The following is a 26303-nucleotide window of genomic DNA, read 5'->3' as shown; positions in this document are numbered from 1 at the left end:
CATTTTTGTGTACATATAAAACAAAATTATCTCTCTTGTGAGCATAAATTGGAAGACGTACAAGAATACATTTATTGAAGTATTTCGTATGTTGTTGCTCCAATTGTGTCAAATGAGTTTTCCCAACAGAAATAGCTCTGCACTTGTAATCAACTTAACCCCATTTATTCTCAGCCTTCCTCTTTCCTTTGCAGAACAGGAAACCACTTTTGAAAGAAGAGCAAAGAGGAGGATGAAGGGAGGGGGTCAGGCACATTTTTCTTTCAGTCATAAAGTTACCGAAGATGAGAAGTTATTGCAACATAATCCAGTCTTTCTATTCAGATTTATATTTATTTGCCAATGTGATGTTCTTTTAATCAACCTTCCAGGACAAAGAAGAGCACTATTACAGCTTGTATATAGCAATAGAACTTAGACTTATATACCGCTTCATAGTGCTTTACAGCCCTTTCTAAGCGATTTGCAGAGTCCGCATGTTGCCCCTAACAATTTGGGCCCTCATTTTACTGACCCCGGAAGGATAGAAGGTTGAGTCAACCTTGAGCTGGTGAGAATCGAACTGCTGGCAATCGGCAGAATTAGCCTGCAATTCTGCATTCTAACCACTTTGTCACCAGAGCTCCCTATATGCTTAAGGAACTATTCCTAAAAATAATAAAACCTATAGAGTATTAAAAGGTTGGGAACTAACTTTGAAAGCAAATTTCTTGATGTATTATTCTGTTGATTCAAGGAAATATTTACTGATACTATATAATGCTTTTAGCATGCTAGGTTCTCCCAAAGAGATTTACAGAACTAAAATAAGCATATCCTTTAGTTGTATTATTCTATCATTACCTTCTGCCTAAAAATGTATCCCCATATCCAGATGGATTTGTCATCTCTTCTGAAAATCAGGGCAGACAAATAGTATCTAGATCAGTGTTTATCAGTCTTAACAAGTTTAAGATGTCTGGATTTCAGCTTCCAGAATTTCCCAGCCAGCATTCTGGGAGTTGAAGTCCAGACATCTTAAAGCTGCCAAGGTTGAGAAACAATGACCTAGAGAGAATTTCTTCTGCAAGGTTCAGCAATGTGTGACTGCTGATATAGTGCAGCCTTTCCTAAGCAGGTACCTCCTAGATGTAGTTAATTCCCATGATTCACAGCAGACATGGAAAATTTACTCTTTTGAATTACAACTCAACTGCAGGGCAAAATGGTTGCAGTATTTGTCATGGAACAAATACTGATTTTCTTGAAAGTGTATCTAAGAATGGCAGATGTGAAACTGAATGATCCATCACCATATAAGTAGAAGACTAAAAGATATGAGTAACCAAAAGATTTAAGCATCAGGAAGTACAGAATCAGTGTATAAAATGGGCCTGTATTATACTTTAATTAAACCCATATATAAATCTAATATTCAATTAAACATTTCACTTTTAAAAATGGAAGAATTAATATATATGTGAAATGATTGTTTTATTGTAGAATTTCACACGCCTATTGAAAAACATAAAATACATTGAAAAAAATAGATCTATATGTTGTTGTTGTTAGTTGCGAAGTCGTGTCCGACCCATCGCGACCCCATGGACAATGTTCCTCCAGGCCTTCCTGTCCTCCACCATCTTCTGGAGTCCATCTAAGCTCACGCCTACTGCTTCAATGACTCCATCCAGCCACCTCATTCTCTGTCGTCCCCTTCTTCTATTGCCCTCAATCTTTCCCAGCATTAGGCTCTTCTCCAGTGAGTCCTTCCTTCTCATTAGGTGGCCAAAGTATTTGAGTTTTAGCTTCAGGATCTGGCCTTCTAAAGAGCAGTCAGGGTTGATCTCCTCTAGGACTGACCGGTTTGATCGCCTTGCAGTCCAAGGAACTCGCAGGAGTCTTCTCCAGCACCATAGTTCAAAGGCTTCAATTCTTTGGCGCTCAGCCTTTCTTATGGTCCAGCTTTCACTGCCATACATTGCAACTGGGAAGACCATCGCCTTGACTATACGCACTTTTGTTGACAGGGTGATGTCTCTGCTTTTTAGTGTGCTGTCTAGATTTGCCATGGCTTTCCTCCCAAGGAGCAAGCGTCTTTTAATTTCTTGGCTACAGTCCCCATCTGCAGTGATCTTGGAGCCCAGGAAAATAAAATCTGTCACTACCTCCATTTCTTCCCCATCTATTTGCCAGGAATTGAGAGGGCCAGATGCCATGATCTTGGTTTTCTTAATGTTTAGTTTCAACCCAAGTTTTGCACTCTCCTTCTTTACCCGCAACAAGAGGCTCTTTAGTTCTTCTTCACTTTCTGCCATTAGAGTGGTATCATCTGCATATCTTAGGTTGTTGATGTTTCTTCCGGCAATCTTAATTCCAACTTTTGATTCATCTAGCCCTGCCTTTCTCATGATGTGCTCTGCATATAAGTTAAATAGGCAAGGCGACAGTATACAGCCTTGCCGGACTCCTTTCCCAATTTTGAACCAATCAGTGGTTCCGTGTCCAGTTCTCACTGTTGCTTCTTGGCCCGCATATAGACTTCTCAAGAGACAAATAAGATGGTCTGGTATGCCCATCTCTTTAAGGACTTGCCACAGTTTGTTATGATCCACACAATCAAAGGCTTTAGCATAGTCAATGAAGCAGAAGTAGATGTTTTTCTGGAACTCTCTAGCTTTCTCCATGATCCAGCGTATGTTAGCAATTTGATCTCTAGTTCCTCTGCCTCTTCGAAATCCTGCCTGTACTTCTGGTAGTTCTCGATCCACATACTGCTGGAGTCTAGCTTGTAGAATTTTAAGCATAACTTTACTAGCATGAGAAATGAGTGCAATGGTGCGATAGTTTGAACATTCTTTGGCACTGCCTTTCTTTGGAATTGGAATGTAAACTGATCTTTTCCAATCCTGTGGCCACTGTTGAGTTTTCCAAATTTGCTGGCAAATTGAGTGTAGCACTTTTACTGCATTGTCTTTTAAGATTTTGAATAGCTCAGCTGGAATACTGTCACCTCCACTAGCTTTGTTGTTGCTCAGCTTTTCTAAGGCCCACTTCACTTCACATTCTAGGATGTCTGGCTCGAGGTCAGTGACCACCTCATTGTGATTATCAGGGACGTTAAGCTCATTCTTGTATAGTTCTTCTGTGTAATTTTGCCACCTCTTCTTAATCTCTTCTGCCTCTGTTAGGTCCCTGCCATTTTGGTCCTTTATCATGCCCATTTTTGCATGAAACGTTCCTTTCATCTCTCCAATTTTCTTGAAAAGATCTCTGGTCCTCCCTATTCTATTGTTTTCTTCTATTTCTTTGCATTGTTCATTTAAGAAGGCATTCTTATCTCTGGATCTATATAGCTAGTGGTAATTTCTCATAATCATTACTCACCCTGTCATGCATTCTTCTGTGTCAAGTAACTTGACAGTTCTGGAATAACAGAACATTTAATATACCCTAAAATAGCACATGCAACCTTCTAAAATAAAAATTAAATAGTTTACAAAATTTTAAATGATTAAACAAGATCACTACCTTTCACAAGATTTTGATGTTAGTCGGAAAAACTGGTCAAATCTCTTGAGGTTTCACATATTCAGAAGAGTGAAAGTATTTTAAAATTTAGGAGATATTTAGGCCATTGTGTAAGATTAAAATGATGAACTGTGTATCATGACATCATTTACATTGATATGAAATAGGTTCAGTATGCACCACAACATATATTGTCACTGGCACTTGCTCCCACCCTACCTACCCACATGGCTATTTTGAGGAAATCCCTCCCAGTGGAAGTAAATTGATTCCTTCCATGCTCAGTTTTGGAAGGGCAATTAAGACTACTTTTTATTATTGGGGTTTTTATGATATATTTTGTTTCCATCTGCCAAATTTTATGAGAAGATTTTTTGTTTTTCTCAAGACTACCTTATTTTTATGGTAAATAGTAATTAATATTTTGGTATATATAGCCTTTGTGGCTGCTGAAAATGCAATTTTAAAATGTAATTTTAAAAATACATATGTAGAAATTTGAAGATATAAGCAATTTTCCGTGTTCCTCATTTAGTCTTAATGGCTAGAACCCCAATCCCAATAACAGAGGTGTCTAACTACAAATGGGGGGTGGGAATTGTTTATTTTTGCTCATGAGTTATGAGTCGTTGAGAAGCCACAAAAATATATACAATAAATAAAGTTATAATTCAGTCTAGTGACTTAGCACATTAGCAGCACATTTTTGCCCAGAGTTCACCTGAAATAGAATTATTTGTGGCCACTGAAGTTTGGAAGGGATATGAAACAGGAAACGAGCCTTCCATGATTAACGTGGACCTCAATAGAAGATCTTTTGCTAGGCACAGATATGGAAAAGTGTGTTCATCCATTAAGCACCAAAGCTCCAATAGGCAAGATGTAAAAATGGAAAGACATTTTCAATGTCTCAGTGGTTAAATGATGATTTATAGCTCACACCAGTTTTCTAAGGTACTGGCAGAACAAATGTGTTCATTGTTCTGTGGGGTTATCATTGAAATCATTTTAAATAAAACTCTTATTTTTATATCTATTGCATAAAATACAACTCTAGTTTTTCATGGTTAAGGGTAAATTCCTCTGAGCTTCTCAAAAAGTCATATGACTTAAAAATATATTCAAACCAAACTCAAGCAACAACTGGGCGATGATTCTGCTAAAAATAATGTGTATGAAAAATGTTGCTCCTAAACTCCCGAAACAGGATTTGCCTAAACCACTTTAATAGAAATAAAGTTTCTTCATTTTATATTATAGCTCAAAGAACATACATTTCAGATCACTATGTGTCAAATTCTTTTTTATCTCCATAAAGCAGACACCACATAGAAAAGATAATTCTGCATTTCACAAAGAAATCGTCCCTCAGCCTTCCATCAAACTCCTGTTATTATACATTTACAGCTTGCTAAATGCTTCATACACTGCAATTTGTTCCATTTTCTCCAAATAATAGCCAAGCAAACCAAACTAGTCACATACTCATGTTGAGGTGAAACCTGGGCAGTTTACTATAGCAAAGATTAGTCCAGAAACTGATTCTTGTTAAGTGCAATGATTACATTAGTGTTAAGTGCAAAGGAGTTTGCTCTTTCACCAAGAATGTCTTGAATCTGTAGTTGTCAGTAATTGTAATGATATGAAAGTGATAAAATGTGCAACATGCAGTGTGACATCACAACACCAACTCTGGCTTTTTGTATTTGCATCTTAATGTCAGGCACGAGTACATAACTTTTATAGACTTGCACTGCGGTATCACTATGTACATTTCATTGCTTTTCCACTCCCAACAAATTGCCTTACCAAGAATTAGAAAAATGAAGAGAGGTGTTCAATTGAAATGAACATTGCAAGTACCTACAACTGAAGGAACTTTCTAACTTCCCCAGTGTGTTTGGTAGAAGTCTACCAATTCACAGTTAACTTGCAGCTGTTGGCTCACAACATTGTATTTTTCATGTTTATTAGTTCTAAACCACAGAAACTTGAAGCCTTTCAATTGTATCCCTGGCTCTCTAAAGAATCCAAAAAAGAACACTCTCACTCTAGATAAAGAGTTCCTATCCTGAAAGGGGAACTTGTGGTTGTTAAAGAGCTGTGAGGAAACAGTAAAAAAAAAGAGGGGGGTGATGGTGTATGTTAATTTAAACTAAAATCCATTCAGCTGGAGGAGGAGAAGAATTACTATTAGAATGTAAAACCTATGCAGTTTCATTTATTGTTTGAATTCAAGCGCAGATACTTGGATTCATTATAGGATGGCTTGTGGCAAAATGAAGATGATCTTGAGTACATTCTCTTATGATTGTTCCTAGCATTATTCTAATTTAAAGGATTTATCGATTGTCTCAGCTGTACTGTTGTGAAAATAACCAATGTTATTTGTCAAGATATAATCCAGGTGTCCAAATTCATGGCAAGCTTTAAATATGCTTAGTGTACTCTAAGAAGGCTGCCAGATTCTCTGCAGATTCCAATGTAAAGTCCATTACAACTTAATTTGATCATTTGGAATTTTTTCAGAAAATCAGGACTTTGTGAGAAAGATCATATTTATGATCAGACTTGCAAGAATCTGTTATAATAGCCAATCTCAGTAAATGTATTTACTTGTTTGTTATTTTTATTTATTTATTTGATTTCTGATTTAACCTTCCTGTGGAGTTGTTTTCCTGGTCTAATCTAACTAGTGACGCTGACACATAAGTCACAGAACAGAGGAGAGAGAAAATGCTTACAATGAAGATGCATGATTAAAATTATGCTGGTCTATGACTGTAATAAAAATTTCATTTGATTTGAAGCATGACCTTAATGGAACAAACAGTGTAGCATAGAGGACCATGGTCAAAATTGTTTAAGGTGCCTTTTACCCTCATGTCATTTGACCAGGCCTAGAACTGTTTCTATTTTTAGTGACTCTTTGTTGTATATTTATTCTATTATATCCCAAGAGTTTTCTAAAGTGATTCTAAAGCAGAATATTGAACAAGGGATAAGACTGCTAAAGGCAAAATGCAATTTTGCAATCTTTTTTATTCTATCCATTTTATTTTTTTTCTTCTACAGTTTAATACTAAGCTACTATTTCGTTAACAGGGCAGTGTCATTGTGTGACCTATGTAATTATTTAAGTTTATTTAAATGTTATTATCTGGGATCTCTTCCTCATTGCTCCCAACTGCAGTACAAGTGGAATCAGGGCACAAAGCCTAGATTTGTGTTAGGGTAGGACTAAATAGTGTTCTTTTCTGCTCATCATCACACCCATAATTGTCATCATTTCTGTTTATATTCCACATTTTTACTCAGAAGGTCCTGTTAATAGAATACAAGCTGGTTTTCTGAAAATAGCTTAATTTTGTCTTCATTTAATATTAAATGTGGTTAGTTAGGGAGCCCAGAAATGTCTTCTTTGAAAAGTTCTTTTTTAGCTTCCTGATGGAAATGTCCACCAAGCAATAGTTAACTGTTTTCTTTCTTTTCCCCTAAGTGCAGTGTTTTTTTACTGTTATTTTTCAGAAGTTTCATTTGCTTCAAAAAGGAAGTTTTTCATTGTGTATCATATGCTATGGAGTAATGCCACTTAATATGTTTTTGCTTAAAATAAGGAAACTAACTTTTTGCCACTACCCCCAAAAAACAACTAAAAAAATACCCACACCATTTTCCTCTATTCCCCAAAAGCCTTCCTCCACAGACCATAGACATTTCTTTAGCATTGCTAGATGTATTCAATGTTTTATTTTATTTGGATGTTTCTTGTTGCATTCTTGTACATACAGATCTCAGATTTCATTCTGTGAAAACTTCTTCTAATTCCAGAGGGAGCATCTGTCCTTTTTTCCCCCCTATGTTATTACTGAGCTAAGCATGTCTGTTTTTTATTTTGTTACTTCCTGAGATGACTTCAATAAAGACAAATCAGGGAAAAGGTTTGCTAAATCCAAGAATGCTTCCAGGGGAAAGAAATGTATCTTTGTCTCTTTTAAAATTAAATTTGCATTCAGTTTTAAATTGCACTGTTTTTTAGAACTACATAGCTGCTATGGTTCTGTTGGAGATTAAACCTGAAAACATTGTTCAAACCGATTAGGTATTTATTAATGATAACCTTTCAAGGAATTTTCTTTCCTCATCACATCACCCTAGAGGGAATTCTAGACAGTTTTCCTTCTTTTTTATATCCTACCGAATATGAGAATGCATAAAGACATGTATTTATCAGCTTCATTTTGTCTGCTCTCTAAGGAGCACATTCTAACCTCCCCTATTTTTGTTTCTATTTCCTAAATAATAATCAAACACTCTCCTCACTGTGGTTAGACATTAAAAAATAAAATAATTATTTTAACTGCAAAATCAGTATTATGATTTGTTTACGTTTGCATACTATGTTTTAATATTCCATTGTATCAATGCCAGGTTAAAGTATGATTCAACCAGGGCTTCTTTTCTCATAGAACACTCAGAACGGAGTTCCGGCACCTTTTTTGGATGGAACCTTGTAGGATAGGCAAGGTGGGTTGTATGACATGTGTGAGTTCCGGCACCTTTTTCTTATACAAAAAAAGCACTGGATTCAACACAGAAAAATAAACAAGATAAATAAATGTTTGGACTTTTGTGTAAAAGCAAGGTCTGAACAAAGAGCTATAAAGGCATTTATACAAAATGAAGAGACATGTTTCAAACTGATTCAGCAGAACAGGCAATGCTACAGTCCATGTTGCTGACAGAAACCTACTGTTCTTAAGATGTTTTAAAGTTTTTATAAGTTAAACTTTTTGTAAGTTCTTACAAAACAGAGCAAAGAACAATTGTCTGTTCCAGTGAATAAGGCTCACATATCCCATTCTCTGATTCTTGGTGAGTTCAAGAGTGCCCACCATACCAAAGGTTTTCAAAGCTACTGCCAATATTCAATGAAACTGCATGTTCTGTAGATGTTCAAAAGAAAAACAGGTGGGATACAAATATACTGTACTTATGAAATTATGTTTACCTTGTTCTTCAGCCCCCAAAAAGGTCATGAAGGATTCTCAAAATAAAAGGGTGGGGTGGGGAGGTGGAGAAGCACAATAAAATGTCTGGCACAATAACATTTGACAAAATGCAACTGACAAGAGAAACAATTAACTTAAACAGGTGAAAGTCATGCAAGGTTCAGTGGGAACTGAATAATTTTTTTAAACTTGCTTCTTAGTCAGAAAAAAACTATTCGAATATCTTTTATGGAGGGCATTCCAGACCATTGGTACTAAAGAAAGTGACATCTTTTCATTTTTCTTGGAAAGATAATAATAATAATAAATAATAAGTACATTTCCACTTTATTCAAAAGAAATAGATAATGAGGCATTAAATTGTAACATTATGAGTTTCAAGCCAGTTAATCTGCTATTCTCCAATATGGAGAATAGAATCTATATAATATTAAAACTCTTGTTATCATGATTTTTAACCAAGTGAAATGGTGTATCATAGGACAGCAATTTTGGGGCTAAGGCACCTCGTATGGGCTAACTTAAAATATGTCCAAAATCTAGGACCAATGTTTTTAACTCCTAGGAAATCAAATTTGGGGAAGTTGTGGCTACTTCAGTGCATTGGCAATGGCTGTGATGCTGCTATGGTCACATGACCTTCATTTCCAAAGTTCCATGACAGTTAGCAAGCCAAACTCACAATCCCTGGCTCCCTCCAACCCAGCAACAGCAATTTACCTTTCTCCAGGGAAGGAAAGAGAAGAATGGAAGGGGAGAGGAGGAAGGAAGGAAGGAAGGAAGGAAGGAAGGAAGGAAGGAAGGAAGGAAGGAAGGAAGGAAGGAAGGAAGGAAGGAAGGAAGGAAAATTTTTATACTCCCTGCCAGCTTTCCAAAGGAAACTCAAATGGGAAGCTGGCAGAAAGTTAGAAATAGCTCTGGTTCCCACTGCTTTTTTTACCCACCCATAGACATTCTTTTCTTTGTTTATATAACAAATTATCTCTGAAGCAATGATCCAATGGGCACAAGAGACTGTTAATTATGACTTTATAAAAATAAAAGCTTGAAGGAACTCCCTCAAAGGCATAATACAGGCACTGGGACAAAAAAAGACTAAAAATATGGATGGGTTCTTCATCTGACATTGAGAATAAACAGGCCTGCTTGTGTAAAAGAAAATGCAATAAATAAATGTCCACAACAATTAACAGAATTAGCATTTCAAAAATAATCTTTTTGAAGTGAGTCTTTAAAATTAAATGTTTAGATTTTCCAGCTGTTTTATTATTACTTCCAAAATTCAAATTAACACCTTGAAGGACAGAATTTAGGAAGTGCAATAATATACAGTATAACAAAATGCCATGCTGGACATCACATGTTTAGGTTTATTTTATGCATTATTATGCTAGTCATGAGGAAAAAAGTATGATGCAGATAGAACCAGATTTATCTGATATTCCATTTTTATTCTTGTTCCTTCAAAGTGTGTACGATTCTTGTTTTTTCTCTTCACCAAAAAACAAAATATAGGCATAGTTTTGATGGTTTTTAAAACACATAGTTCTCCATATGCTGCAAGGTTATTGTCTCCAGCACTTGTTATGACCAAATGCACATCACATGGAGTTGTTGGCACTGCATGCACCCAGATGGCCAAGCCACTGAGGCATCACTTGTTAAGGAGGTGTGACAGTGAAAATATGCTTGTCATTGATTAGCAACTGCTGAAAGGCATAATATCTTTGGATTGCACTCGTGACAGCCTGCACTGAAGCAACTTCCTTTAATTCTTCGTAATGCTGGACATTTTCTAGGCTTTTTGTTTCGGGAAAGATTGAAGGCAAGAGAAGAAGGGGACGACAGAGAATGAGGTGGCTGGATGGAGTCACTGAAGAAGTAGGCGTGAGCTTAAATGGACTCCAGCAGATGGTAGCGGACAGGAAGGCCTGGAGGAACGTTGTCCATAGGGTCTCGATGGGTCGGACACGACTTCGCAGCTAACAACAACATGATGGAGACAATGAACTAGAGTTTTCTTATATGATAGTGGCAGTCATAGAAAAGATAGCTAAAGTATATTGTAATTTAGGATTTAGGAATCCTGCTTTATTCCAGAAATATGTCAGTTAGTTATTATGGTTAGAATGATGAAAACCTTCTGGTAATAGAGGAGTTGAAAGGCCAGATGGAAAGAAAAAGCTTTCCCTACAAAACTTTCCAAAATGCTTCCTTTCAAAAAATATACAAAAAAGAATGTACTCTTCTTATGCTTAAGAAGGCAAATGATCTGACTATCAAATCTATATCAAACTGAGTAATTAATTTAAACAGTACAAATATTTCACTCTAAAAATTTCATCAGTTTTTCCACCAATTAAAAAGATGACTGATTAGATAACTGCTATTAATCAGTTCCCCAACATAGTAGGGTTCAGATATATTAGACTTTGATTGCTTTGGGGTTATTAATAATAAACCTTTATTGTCAAAGTACAACATGTGTACATTGAGATTAGCTGAGCCTCCCCCCGTGCTCTCTCCACCCAACACACAGTGACAACAAACCCTCCATCCCACCACACTATGTGAACCAACTACACCACACACCAGCCTCCCAAGTCAATTCTGCATAAGATTATGTCCCATTTAAAAGCCTAACAGCCCACGGATAAAAGCTATTTTTCAGCCTGTTGGTACGGCTGGCTATATTCCTATATCTCCTACCGGATGGTAGGAAAGTAAAGAGATACCGTCCAGGGTGTGAGTCATCCCTGAGAATCTTCCTCACCCTTCCAAGGCAACGAGCCCTGGCGATGTCATCCAGTGGTGTCAGGGAACAGCCCACAATGTCTTGTGCTGTGCTCACTACCCTCTGTAATACTTTCCTATCCGCGGCTGTCAGACCAGCATACCAAACCACAATACCATATGAGAGGACGCTCTCTATAGTAGACCGGTAAAAGAGGGTCATTAGCTGTTGTTCTACCCTGTTCTTCCGCAAGACCCTAAGAAAGTGAAGCCTCTGTTGGGCCTTTCTAGCCACCTGAGTTGTGTTAACTTTCCAGGTCAGATCTTCACAGAGGTAGACTCCCAGAAATTTAAAGGAGAAAACTCTCTCTACACAGTCCTCCCCGATGTAAAGTGGGGCAGGTTCCTCCTTTTTTCTCCGGAAGTCTAACACCATCTCTTTCGTCTTGCCGATGTTTAGGTGCAAGTTGTTGTTACTACACCATATGGATAGGAAAGGAAAAACTGCCCTACACCAAAGACTTTTAAAGTCAGAACTTTAAGCTATCATAAACTTTAAATTATCATAAACATAGACTTGCAGACTGAAGACCTTGACACATTCTTGTTTTATTTCAGTCACTTATCTGAATAAAGGATAGACTGAACAAAACATGGACCTCCTGTCCTAGAGTTTTGAAGTTGGGCAACACTCCCAATTCTGGTCAACTCAGTTTTTGTTGATTTGGGGCCAATTTTAATGACTGCCAAGGTATTTTTTTATTTTATTTTGGCATACGGGCACTTTTCCAAACAAAACGAGATTGCAACCAATCCCATGTATTATTTTCTTGAAATTGCTTATGGCCTGGGAAAGTCCCAAAGACATGATTAGAATAAAAATGATGAGCGAGGTTGTAGGTTTATTTTGTAGCAAAGAACAAAAATCTATGGAGATTCTCAGTCACCCAGGTCATGCTTGTCTCAAAAGTGCTTTTCCAAAAGGCAACTGGACTTTGTTTTTCTTTCAAGATGTTTCACTTTTCATCCAAGAAGTTTCTTCAGTTTTGAGAGTCAGAACTGAAGAAGCTTTTTGGAAGAGAAGTGAAAGGTCCAGTTGCCTTTTGAAAAGTATCTTTGGGACAAAGAACAAATATATTTCTCATTTTTAAAAGAGGTACGCAATCTAAGTGAATCAACAAAACCAGCCTGGCAGAAATCATGAAAGTTGCCCACAGATGCACCTTTCCCATTTTGCACTAGGATAATGAATTGAACACAATTTACTTCCATCTTGAATTGTTATGGTCAACTTCAGTGCAATTTCAGGGAATAATTGCTGCCATGCAACAGACATGCACGAAGCAGCAAAGTTTCACTTTGATGAAGCAATTTGTGTGAACTAAACCATTTGATAACATTATATTGCATTGTGTCAGGTTTTGGAGTTGGCTGTTCTCAGCCTTCCAGAATGCCTGGCTAATGGACTAACCACCAAAATTGCCCAGCCTGGTGAAATTTTATGCCTCAAGAAAGCACCAGGTGATTATATTATTATTTTAGAGTAACTTTCTCTAGTACTTCCCAGGAAGTCTCACTCTTGCATTCCAATCTCTAAGGGTATAAAGAAGGAAAAGTCTGTTTGTGTGCCCAAGCCATCAAATCATTTTATTCCCAGGCCAGTTTCAGCAAGTAAAATTTAATAAATAATAATTCTATAATAAGGGATTTGCTGCTGTTTTAACAATTTTAAAACAGTACTTAGTTTATAGCTTTATTAGAAATACTGTCATCATGGTTTACAGAAACCATTGTATTACAAATGGACCAAAACTTGCCCAGAAGTCATCTTTATGTCTTCAGTCCAACAGGTCAGAAATAGTGAACAGCTCTCCACTTGCCTATAAAGCTGGTCAAGTAGGTGACAAAACCATCTCTGTGCTTACAACACAAACCTAGCCTTTTCTGCGGCTGATTCCATGTGAGCTGGACACCTGGTGAAGGAAGATTCTAGTTCACATGGAAGCGTTTGTGTACATGTGATACCCTCCCACCCCCACTGAAGACAGTGATGCTATATGTTTATGTCACCAGTTTAACTAGGGAATGTTAGCTTCTAATGAATGCTGAAGATTCTAGAATAATCCTTTTTAATTGTATCAGGTTTATAGTTTACTGATTTCTCAGTAACTTATATAAAACTACACTGGAATGCCAAATTTGTTGAACTAAAAGCAAGATGAATTAAACAAGCCTGTATATTTACAGAAGGAAAATACAGACCCTCTGACATTGCCAAAAATGGCTAATGCTATTTGGAAAATGACAACACTGAAAGGAGAAACTGGCTGTATACCAATTCTTCATACTTTATGGAGCAGATCAAAGGTATTCCATGGAATATATGCAGATAAACATTTTAATAAGGCATGCAAAAGAACAAACAGTTTAAAGAATCAAAAGCTAGAAATGTTACAATGGAATAAAAGGAAGATGCTCAAATTTACCTCTTCTCTATGGTTCTTTATTGGCATACAAAGGATGCTTTGTGTTTTATAGCCTGTGATTTGGTCCACTTCAGCATTGAATCGGGGATCCTGCCAAAGAAAGAAAATATGTAACCGTGCACACACCCTCTCAAAAATTGTCCCCATTTACTTATTTCCTAAAACTGTGGGATATCTCACAATTCCTTCTGAAGCTTATATTTCCGTTCTGAGACAGATGATAAGAAGATTCTATATATTTAGGGATTCCTGTCTTTTTTTTTTAAATCTCTAAAGGTCTGTATGGAGTCTACTTTGGCGGGTCTTTGTTGCTCTCTGAGCTTGGTTGTTTTCTTGTATTCAATTCTTTACCCAAATTAGGTAACATCATCAGTGCTAGTCAGCAAGAAAACAACCAAGCTTAGAGCATACCAAAGACCTCTTATTTCAACCCTGAGCTACAAATATGCTTCCTTATTAGAGTCTATTTTAAATAACCTCTCATCTGGATTATTGTAATGTGCTGTACATAAAGTTGCCCTTGAAGAGCATTTGGAAGCTTCAACTGGTGCAGGATGCAGCTTCATGGGTAGTAAAGGATGTTGGATTTCACTGCATGTAACACCACTGCTATGTTAGCTGCAATTCGCTGCCAGTGAGCTTCCAGATACAATTCAAGGTGTTGGTTATCACCCTTAAAGCCTGTCTGGGTTTTGGACCAAGTTACCCAAGGCAGGGCTTTCCAACCAGTGGTACACCTACCACTGGTGGTACGTCGGCACCTGGCAGGTGGTACGCTTACAATGGGTTGAAAAGCACTATTAAAAAAAGTGTAAAAGAGTAGTGTGGGGATGAGCTGAAGCAGCAGCAACGCAGCACAGGCCTGTGGGAGAGCCAACTGGAGCTGCGGTGTTGCCGGGATTCTGCTGAGTGCCCAGAATGCACGCCTGGCTTCAGATGACTGGCGCTTCTGGAAGCTGCGTGCAGCCTGCGGAAAGGAGTCGGTTGCAGTTACATCAAAGACAAAAGGAGGAGGAGGGGATAGACATGCCCGTGGGGCGTTTACATTTGGCCAGGGGCCGTCCTGGAGACAGCGAGGGGCCATGCCACCCCAGCTTGCAAAGGAAAACCCAGATTCCAGCGGGCCAGAAGGCAGCCCAGCCACCACGCCCCTCTGTGCACCCTGGACACAGACACAGTCGCCGCTCCTCACCATAGTTGGAGCGAGACTTGCAAGTACCTCCATCCTGCAAAGCGGCGCTCCCCCTGCCACCATGCCAGCAGCCGTGACTAAAGGTCGAGCACTCCAGCCTCACCTTGCCCAGGAACGGGGTGGCACCCAACTTTACTCTGGAATTTCCTGCTAATTACAGTATACCTTGTGGGGTTTTTAAGCTTATGAGAAAAAGATGTGTCTGAAAATTAAAGGATGTATGAATTGAGTTGTGAGACAGGGAAGTACATGGACTTATGCACTTCCAGTTGCTGACAGGTTTGCCACTAATATTCTGACTGTACACCTGCATGCTCTCAGGGTCCAAAGATGATCTTCATTCTTCATAGGGCAATATTGTGGATTAACTATTTTTTTCTGGGTTCTCATTTTAGGGTGAGTATCCTGAACTATGGAGACCTTTGATTATAATACATAATAATAAAATAATTAGAACTAAAGACTTAAAAGGAAGGTAGATTAGAAAGAACAAGACCTTTTGGGGTCTTCAATTCCCTTCCTGTTAAGAATTCCTTAATAAGGTTTGCTCTTCCTTCCTAACATCAATAAAAGTGGTTTTTCCAGAAAATATGTGAAGAGCTATAATTAGTGATTTAACTATGTTTTCTGTTTGGCTGTGTTTTAATTTATATACAATGTATCTTTAATTGAGGAAGGCTTGGAGAGGTAGAAGTGGCCAATATGGAGGCTGCACCTTGCCCTCCAGATCTGTCTCCCCTGAAAATCTCTGGAGAAGAAGAGGAGGTGGCAGGGGAGCTGTGTGAGGGAAGGCTGCCCCAACAAGCCAGCACCCTTACCATGCACAATTGGAAATGAGAATTCTCTTTCAAGAAGGGCCAGCTTCCCTTTGTAGGACCTGGGAGCGCTGCTCCCCTGCCGCCTCCTCTTGCTCTCCAGAGATCTGTCAAGATAGAAGTTGGACTCAGAGGCAACTGCTTCCTGCAAACGTCCTCCACCTCCTGCTTTGCTGGGAGGGGGCACTGGACAGGGAAACACCAACGATGTCTGAGATTGGGAAAAGAATATCTCTTTAGCATGCTACACACACACACACACATTCTTTTTTTGCAAAAAAAAAAAAGCTCCCTCTGAAAGCCTATTGCAGGGCTAGGCAATCTTGGCCCATTTTTATGACTCGTGGACTTCAACTCCCAGAAATCCTGAGCCAGCCATGCTGAGGGGAAAGGGAGAGGTTTCCAAGCTGAGCCATGCTGGCTCAGGAATTCTGGGAGTTGAAGTCCACGAGTCATAAAAGAGCCTGCACTAGAGGAGGACATTAAAATTATTTACAGGATTACTTCTTTAGGAACTAAACTTTTAGAATCTAAAACAGCTAATTCAGAAAAGCCAACAGGAAAGAACCTCACATTTTTCATCTGCTTCTGTCTTTTGGAAGGTAAAATTAGATAACAAAATAATCTATTTCCTATGTTAACATCTCTGCAATGAAGGTAAAGAAAATAAGGTAAAGGAAAGAAATGAGAAACATTTTTCTCAATGTAATATGTCTACTTTAGCTGATGCTAGAAAAAAAATAGTATCTTTTGTACATACTCTTGAAAACTATTTTGAATCTAACCATCTATTACAACTAAACCACTTTAAATTAAACAATTCTTAAGAATGAAATATTCTTAATTTGGACATTACTTTTACTGTTTGGACTATTGTGTGTTTTGAAAAATAGATTATTTAGAATCTAGTTATGTTGCACTTCAGTCTTTAAATAATTAACCTAGTATATACATAACAATATATGATGTTTTCCATGGTGAGCTTAACATCAATAACAACATTTATTAAAAAGGCTAAAATAATTTCTGGTGGTATTATCTGTACATTAAAATTTTGTTTAGTCACAATCTTTCACTTTTCACATTCTGGAAAAGCAGTGGTCATGTATCCTAGCAAAAGATGTTACATATGTGCATAAGCGTAGTCAGTAGCATATGTCTTTTTTAAAAATATCAAACATGCAAAGAAACAAAAATAAGTCCAAAATATCTGTATTACATCCAGAAATGCCAACTTTGCAACCAATATTTCTCATCCATAACTATGGCACCCTAAGGATACCTGCATACATGCAAATGCTTCTCTGGGATCAGTAATGCAGCAGGGATTGCTTTTTCCTTCCAGTAACAGATTGCTGGGAAATACCAAACATGGCCTTAAGAATTCCAATGTTTGTTACTAATTTTTCTGGATGTGGTTGGAAAGAGGCCTAGAAATGCCAGCACAAATACATCACACTGCTGAACGTGCACACGCAACTAATTACAATCTTCAATTATATGTGATATAGCCAGGGCTTTTTTTCCCCCTAGAATGCTCAGAATGGCATTCCAGCACCATTTTTTGCACACACACACAAAAAAGCTGAAGGAAACTGTTCTGGAGAGCCAAATTCTCCTCAGGCAGCCAGGTTGCAGAGCAGCAGAATGCATCGCAGCAACAGGCCTTCAGACGGTTGTTAAAATGTATTGGTGTTGAAATAATTAGTGCACACATATACCTAAAACCAGTTTATTGCATTTGGCAATTGTACTAAAAAAAGTCTTATTGTCAACCAATATAATTCATTTAATTTGAAATCAAGTAAAAAATTGATTTAAATTATTTTATTAAAACAAATTAATGGCAATTCTTTTATAAGAAGTTGCCTCAAACAAAATGAGTTTGACATGCCTGCTCTAGATAGTTGAATGCTCCAAAATAAATTCTAGACCAGGCATGTACATGCAGCCTACCAAGTACCCTTGGACAAAGCACAGACTTTTTTTTAAAAAAAAGTAATAAAATCACCACCACTGCCCTGAAAGTCATGTTGCCTAGTGCCTCCATGGCTTACCATGATCACGAAATCCAACACTGTAGATGCTCCTCTAGTCACCAAATCATTGATTAGCCCACCAGCATTCCTTTGCAGACCACAAAGATTTTTAATTTATCAGTGTGGGCCTTTCCCTTCTACAAGTTGCACAGACCTCTTCTAGATTTTCCTCTTGCCTTTCTGAGTTAATTCCTTGGTCTGTCATTGAGCAAGAACTGACTTTGTAGGGAAGCATATTATCATTTGATGTATATTTAACATATGTTCTACCTTTATTTACAGATTATATAATATTTGTATGCAATCCACATGGCGAGGTTTGGGGCAACTTACAATATTTTTAAAATCTTAAGATTAAAACATAAAAGCAGGGCTTTTTTCTCATAGAACGCTCAGAATGGCGTTCCGGCACCCTTTTTTGCACACAAAAAAAAGCTTTTGCACAAGCTATGCTACTCCTTGTATTGGCTTTCAAAAGCCTATTGGCTTTCAAAAGCAAATAGGAATTGCTGCTGAGCGTGCCAAAAGACCGGGCTGGCAAACGTTGCACCGGCAAGTTGTCTGCAGCGAAGGCAAGTTGGCAGGAACTTTCTATCCCTCCCTGCTGCCCAACTACACCATCTCAACTAGGTAAGTAAGAGAGGACAAGGAGTGGGAGGTGGGTTCTGCGGAGTCCATGTGCACTCCTTCCTTGTGCTCACCCGTGTCAGCCAGGCTGGTGGCCTAACTGGTGCTGGACCAGTGCCACCATCACCTCACCCTGCATGCCTAAGTGGCCGCCCTACATTGCCTGGCCCACACCGGCTCCGCCTTGCACAGCCCTGCCATATAGAGTGGGCCCTGCTGCTCCCACAGCACCAGCCGCACCGGCTCCGGCCCTGGGGGGCAGCCCACCACCAACATCCCTCGTACCCATGACTGCAGCAGTGCCACACACACCCATACCCACCGCCTCCTGCGCCTGGCAAGATGAGAGTTCCGGCACCTTTTTTTTTTTTTTTAGAAAAAAAGCACTGCTTGTATCCACATCTGAGCTAGCAAATTGACAATCATGCCTGGGCTTCGAGAGAAGGCCCTCTCCTTCCTCTGTGGACAAAAGTCCCCAAGCCTGGAATGTGGTGTGTGTGTGCGCGCACGCGCACGCATGCACTTGGCTGCTAGCAGTTTGGGGAGATGAGTTTGTGGGGCACTGAGTTGTCCCCACATTGAGTTAGCCAGTGCAACTTGTTCCGTTCTGACCCAGCTGTCTCAGGTCAGCTATGTCCAGTGAGTGGCATCAAGCAGGCCACGCCCACCATACATTTTATGTATGATTGACTTGCGAGGCCGGTGTGTTGTGCCATTAGTTCACATGGTGTAACAAAATGGTGGGTTTGTTGTCACTGTGAGTTGTGGTTGGGGGGCACAAAGGGAGGCTCAGCCAATCTCAATGTATACATGGCTGTACTTTGACAATAAAGGTTCATTAATTAAACCTGCTAGGCAACTGGTGGTAGTCGAATATTGCCATATCCTAAAAGTGGTACAATCTCTGAAAAGGTTGAAAAGCCCTGACCTAAGGGATCATCTTCTCCCAGTCATTTCTACTTGTCCAATTCAGTCCAGCAGGTTGGGCATGTTATGGGTCCTGTCAGGCCATGAAAACTTGATTGGAAGCCCAGGCCTGGGGCCCTGATTGTGTTAAGGTCTCGTTTCTCAGCTGTATTAGCATCCATGGCAATCGTTCTACTCAGTTACCATATATAATTTTTTGTATTGTATTAACTGTTTTTAGTTTGTTTTTATATTTTATGATGTGCACTACAGAGATCAAATAAATAAATAAAACAAACATTTTCTTTTTCATCCAGGCAAGGTTGTTATTACCTGTGGTCGCAACAATTAATGCATTTTTGATTGATACAATAAAAATAAATGGGAGCTTTTGCAAGACTGGAGTTACAACCAGTCTATTTTCCTTCATATTATGTTTCTTAATATTTACATTCCATAAATAGAAACTCAAGCAACATGTTACCTCAAAAAAGAACAAAAGAATTAGCAAAACTCTAGTCTATTTCTTTTCACTAAGACAAAAACTTACTATAGTGCAAAATAAGGCATACAAAGGGACAGATTTTTTCAACTTTTTCTAAATTGTATTGAATATAGCATTCTTGTGGCCAATGGACTAATATAAATGAGAAAAAGCAAACAAGTTAAATTATGCCATTTTTATTTATCCTAGGTGGAATTTTTAATTAATTAATCCTAGGTGGAATTAATTAATAACATTTATATAGCCTCCCATCTTAAAAACAGCTCTGAGAGTATTCTATACATATTTCAGCACACTGACATGTATTTGTAGTTCAATTTCATCCAGCAGAAACACTTATTCTAAAAGTTTTCAGGCAACACAACCCAGTTTGCTATTTTTCAATATCTCCAAATATTGAAAGAAAGCAAAATTCAAGGTTCAAACTACATCCACGGTCCAAAGCTTCACTTCCAGTAAGACTGCATCTGCAACAATTGCAGGTATCTCTCTTTATAAAGTCCTAGCTTCTTTGATGTAATATAAATGAAGACTGAGATCTAGCATATATATTATGTCTTTGATTCCAGTTGTTGGTTGACTGCTTATTGTCTGAAGGGCCCAAATGAAAGAAGCTTTCTGCTTATCAAGAATCTCTCCTCTGCACTCTTGATAAATGGAAACTAAGCTGCAGATAATGTTTCAAATGGTAGGTTTTGTGTCCATCAGTGGCTCACACAATCTATTTAGGTGATCAGTAAAAAACGCTGGTATGAATGCTTGAAAATCTGGGAAATTGATGGCTTCTTTTATTAATTTCTAACCTTTATTTTTCATTAACAAAACAATTACAAGATTTACCACACTGTGCACCATAATTTTGTAGATCTAAACATTTATTCTGATTAATAATTAATTTACAAAAGTTCCCAATTTATAGGCTAATGGACATCCAATCTTTTTTCTCCTGTGGAATAAGAACATATGTACTCTATTTAGTCCCTTTCTGTCTCAATGCTTCCTAAACAAGTCTTGAATGGGTATTTGGCTTAAAATATCTTATCACTTCTTAATTTCATATTACAAAGAATTCTTCTGTCAATGTTTTGTATTCTTCAAAGCTACCAAATAAAACTATTCAGGCTTCATTAAAGCAAATGTTCTGAATCAAATTTCCCAGAAAGTCACCCTCAACAGTTATTTTATCTGAATTGTTTAATTTTAGAAATAAATAAAAGTTGTTAAAAAGTTCTGCAGAGGAAGATTTGTGATGTGTTGGTCATTGGCTAACTATCTCAGTCATGTAGTACTGTAGTACTATTTTTATTTGGAGAAAAACATAAAATTACAGAGATTATGTTAATTTTATATTTGCATCTATATATTGTATGTCTCCCAATCCTTTTTACTGTGAGGCCTAGTGTGAATTATAAACCATGCAGAGAAGGAATAGAACATCTTGAGTAGAAGAATTTAAATTCAAGTTTGTACTTCTTGCTATGCCAGAGACCCATTACTTCCAAATGGACATAGTATTTAACTAAAATGGCTAAGATTTAGCGATGTGCTATCCTGTGAGATCATTATAAGAAGAAGGGCCAAAGCATGTGAGATAGGTTTTGCTCAGTATAAACAGGGCTAGGATGAATTTATGTTTACAGGGGTTGAGGAAAGAGATTTGGGCCTCTAGTAAATCAGTTCACTTACAATGCCTACTGCCAAACAGATTAAGTTCGTGCTGGGGAGTATCAGAGAAAGAATGCATAACAGGATGACTACAATTATATTGGGCAGGCACACATAAATACAGTTTATATATAAGTACAGTTTTATAAATAAATACAGTTCAGGTCACTGTCTTTAAATTGGCTATTATAGAACTGGAAAACATACAAAAAACATAACCAGAGAGCTGTAACAACTTATCAATGAGAAAATGTTGTGAAAATTGGAGCTGCATGGATTAGAAAAAAACTGAAGAGATAAATTACAGAAGTATTCAAAACAATCTGTAGTATCAAGAAAGTAGGTCAAGAGTTTTGTTCCAACAAACAACTGAAGGAGACTGAGGAAGATGGAAAGTATAAGAAAGGGCAGCAAAAATGATTGGATGTAATCCATAGGGATCTTAGCTAAAAGGGACAACAGAAACATTATAGGGTAAATACAATAGTAAAGGTTATGAAAAATGCAGATCAGAAGATGTTTTTCTTCACCTCACACCATGTTAGAACTTGGAATTTCTCACTGAAACTAAATGTAGGGAAATTCAGAAGAAATAAGATTAACGCAAATTGGTTAAACCACCCATTGAGAGATTGGATGATTACTTTATCAATGCCTATTAGTTTTAATTCCTGTATCTTTTGGATATATCATCTACTGGGAACAACATGACTTGAATAAATAGAACTACTTCCACTGCTTGTGGTTCCTTGAATGTATTTACTTGCCCAATACTATTCTTATGTTCTTCAGGCTATACACCAAAAGAATGAGAAGCACTGTTATTTGATTAGTTTTACTTAGAGGCCATTTGCATTTAATTCTCCTGAATTGTTAGCTAGTTAACAGCCATTCTTAGAGCTTTTGATGTTAAGAAAAATAATATAAATAATTGGTGGTGCCTAAGCTTTGGGGATTTTCCCCTTTCTTTTTCTTCTTTTCAATCCATTATCCTTAGTTGCCCTTTGTTTTAGATTAGAAACCTGAGGGCTAAGTCTTCGATCATTTCTTCACCTTGATTTATAGCACCTTCTAGTGTCACCCAGCCATTGTTACATTGATGCAGTAATAATGAGGTCAGGTTATATATCACTTCAGTAGTGGCTGGTTGCTGATAGCAGATGTTGTAGAGCATTGGAGAAGAAATGATCTGTGTTACAACTGACATTCGTAATCCACTTTAGGAATAATTTGCAATAAAGACTTTTCAAAAATATTTAAATAAATGCTATGATAAAATTATTACAAACTTACACAACATAAAAGGGAGTTATTAGATGCATGAAACATAAGCTTTCAGTTGATTGCAGAAGGAAGGATACTTCTGATGTTGGTGAAAATCTACCGGTGGATTACCAGTTGCTGGGGGCATGCAACTAAAGGATTGCTTCTGTTCCCCTTTTCTATATGTTGTTTCCCACTGACAATTGTAAAAACATGATGCTGAACTAAGCTGCTTTTGGTCAGTTCAGTATAGCTTTCCTTACGTGTGTTGTGTGTTTTTCCTGCTCTAATCTATTTAAAAAGCAGCCTCTTTAGATAAACATGTTCACAAACATACACCCCATACAAGCATCCTTTATTTACCTCATAGGCATTCTTGATATTCAAAGGCTGGCCAAAAGCTGCCACGTGGCCTACAATTCCTTTGTTCCATTCCAAACGGATGCAGTTGTTTGAAGCTTCTTCTAAGGTGGAACCTTCTGCAACATCAAAGAGTCGGCTGATAAGAAACTTCTCATTGGAACTATCTTCACAGACCAGAAATAGGGAATACCGATCGGCAGCTATGAGTTCATTGATGTGCAAGAAAATTTTATGACAAAGGGCTGTGACATCCAGGTGACTAGAAATATCCTTCACCAGTTCTAAGAGTCTTGAGCATTGATCCCCTGTATTGGTTCCAAGTGTCCGAGATTGGAGAGGCATCTGTTCCTTCTTTTCAGTATCTGACAAGAAGCTCACTGTTCCAACGGAATCTTTTATGACAATGGGCCTAAGAGGTCTATCAAATTCAGAAGCAGATATCTTCCGAGTCGGTGGTGTGGAATTAGTGCTTTCAGTCCGGGTGGAGCAAGCACAAACTTCACTGTGATGCTTGGTCCCTTCTTTGCACACTGGAATAGTATGAACTCTCTCAGAAAACCATGCATTGACCATCTCTCTGCATAAGAGAAGAAGACAATAAATAAGAAGAAAAGCTGCAGAAGTAGTGTCAATACTATGAGAAAAGAAGCACATCTGTACATCCACATCCTTTTCCTCAGGATGTTCTCTATTTAAAACTAATTCACAGACTGTCTTGAATGTATAACTTAAGCTAGCAATATCTCTGAAACCCTCCGCGGTATCTTGCGATGGCCTAGATTTAAAAAAAACAGTCATCAAAACATTGTAAGATTTTAGCATCCCGTGAGATGTTGTAGATGACCACTGAAAACTTAAAATCTCATGGTATTTTACATTTTTAAAAATTTTTTTAGCTAACAGAGGAACTGGAGGGCACCAATTTATCAACCCAATTCAGAAACTTGTGGTTCATAAACAGGATGCTGTTTTACATCAAATTGAATGATTACGTTTTTCTATTTAATCTCAAATGCTCATGTATACATACATATCCTTCTTATTCCTAATAAATTGAGAAATATAATAGATTTTAGACATAAAATATAGCCAACATATAAAGCAGACCTATCTTTAATTACCCCCCCCCCCAATGCAAAACCTTCCAAATGTTTTTATTTATTTATTTATTTGGCCTTATTATTTTTACAAATAGCTCAAGGTAATGAACATATCCAACACTCCTTTTTTCTCCTATTTTCCCCAAAACAACAACCCTGTGAGGAGGATTGGGCCGAGAGACAGAATGATCAGGCCAGGTTCACCCAACTGGCTTTCATGGTTAAGGAGGGACTACAACTCATGGTCTCCTGCTTTCTACCCTATATCAAACCATTAATATAATATATTATATATAAAAGATTTTAAAAAATATAATATATTATATTATAAAAGTGGGATGTAGTGCCAGAGTCAACTATTCACATTCTAGTTATTTACATATTTATTTATTTAGCATACATCTATTTATTCAAGTTGCATGGAAAAATATTGAGATTCTACTTTCAGAGCTCTGGATTTCAGTATTTTGTACTTCTTTCAGTTAGTCACTGAGCCTAGTTTAGTTATACTCATATAGTATTTTCAGTGCCCATGAAGTAATGCATATATTGTATTGCTCATTGGTTAGATACCTTTTCATTCCCAAATCCTCCAGATTCTAGTCTTGATGTCTCTTTTTAGGATAGGGAAATATTTCTTTGGGGAATATTGTCAATCATTGTAGATAACAATAATGTAGATAGGATAAGTCCTTTTGTCCTTAGGAAACTGTAATGTTACTGTTTAGTAAGAATATCAACACAAATAAATTAGGACTGAGAAGTGACGTAGAATACAAAATAGTATGGCAGTACAAAGCTCTGAAGCAGAATGATCATCTTGTTTCATTTCTCACTACTTCATGGTACCTTTAGACTTCTGCTAGGCAGGTCCAGCCCAGGCCATGATAAATCTTCTGCAGATTGTTTGGTTAGAAAAGTCAGTTCCATGGAATAGTTCTTTTTATGCCTCTGGGTTCCCCAACCTACCCTAGTCAATCAGCCACTAGTCCTTTCATGTTACTGGTTCCCTGGAAAAGACCTTGACACCTTCTTCAGGAAAATGATGTAGCAGAAAACTGAAAGATGCCATTTCCCACAGCACTATCATAAGTATTTTCAGAAAGGGTTGCACTGAAAATACCCAGTCTCAAACCCTTGGCATAAACTAAGTATGTCCAAGCTAAGCAGCTTCAAGGAAAGCTGTGTGTAATCCCAAAGCAAACCAATCTGAAAGCACTTCAGATAGCACTGGACAAGAAGGCAGAAAACAGCCTTCTCGTCCAGCAAAGACCCACATTTGTTAAGATGAAATGATAGATTTTTTGCTATGGCAAAGTGAATCAGATCACCACCATGGCTTGAATCACTTTGTCAAAGTGAATCTTTGTCCTTTTGCACAGGTCTAAACTAGATTTCACTTGGACAAGAGTGAAAACAAGGAGGAGACATGAAATGGCATTATTATGCTGGACAGAAAGTTTGGCTGAACAGGTTTTTCTGTACACACGTCAACATTTTGCTAAAAAAATCTTTTTATAAGAATAAATTCAGAAGAGTCACAGCACTGAATAATGCAAGGAAAAAACCCTTAGTGATGGCTCTATGGAAAAGCATGATAGAAGGTTTGAGTGTGAATTCAGAAGGGAAAGATGATAATTTACATACAGATGTATGTCTTTTTGCTGTAATATGTATGCTAAGCATACATACTAAAGCTATTTCCAGAATGTGTCATATTTTCAGAATAAAGTGCAACTGATTGCTCTTATGGGATTCAATTTGCTTCTTCTCAAAGATACGAGTCTTGGAATTCAGTAATGTTACAAGGTCTGGTTGTACAGAGCTTTATTTTTTTTACAGATGGTGGAGCAATGATTGCCAACTTTGCAGATTATAGTTAGACATAAACTTCCATGGAAACTAAAAGATTGTGGTTTGTTAGGGGCAGATAGTAGTACTGATGCCCAAGCTTTCTAGAGGTGAGTTCTAGTGCATTTGTGCCACATTTTAGGGATGAACATTGGTAGGAATATGATGCTCACCAGAGATGGCTTTTTTCCTTCTTATAAGACAATAAATCATCCTCTGCTTTCCTCTTTCTAATA

General features: G+C 37.7%; 1 protein-coding gene across 3 annotated transcripts in view; it reads right to left on the bottom strand.

Annotated features, from left to right (window-relative positions):
* Positions 1-26303, bottom strand: part of PDE5A (phosphodiesterase 5A) — a 78439-nt gene that overhangs the window by 42362 nt on the left and 9774 nt on the right. For 2 of the 3 annotated variants that reach the window (XM_081333078.1, XM_081333079.1), the window contains exons 2-3: positions 23117-23693; positions 13742-13831 (exon numbers count right to left, since the gene is read on the bottom strand). In XM_081333078.1, the coding sequence (XP_081189204.1) occupies positions 13742-13831; positions 23117-23693 (667 nt within the window). The remainder of the gene's footprint in view (positions 1-13741; positions 13832-23116; positions 23694-26303) is intronic. The other variant, XM_081333080.1, reaches the window with a different exon arrangement.

The sequence above is a fragment of the Vipera berus genome (genome assembly GCF_964194415.1).
Source record: "Vipera berus genome assembly, chromosome: 7".
In the NCBI taxonomy this organism is placed as follows: domain Eukaryota; kingdom Metazoa; phylum Chordata; class Lepidosauria; order Squamata; family Viperidae; genus Vipera; species Vipera berus.
Note: the sequence above shows the minus strand (reverse complement) of the source record. Positions and strands in the feature narration are given on the sequence as shown.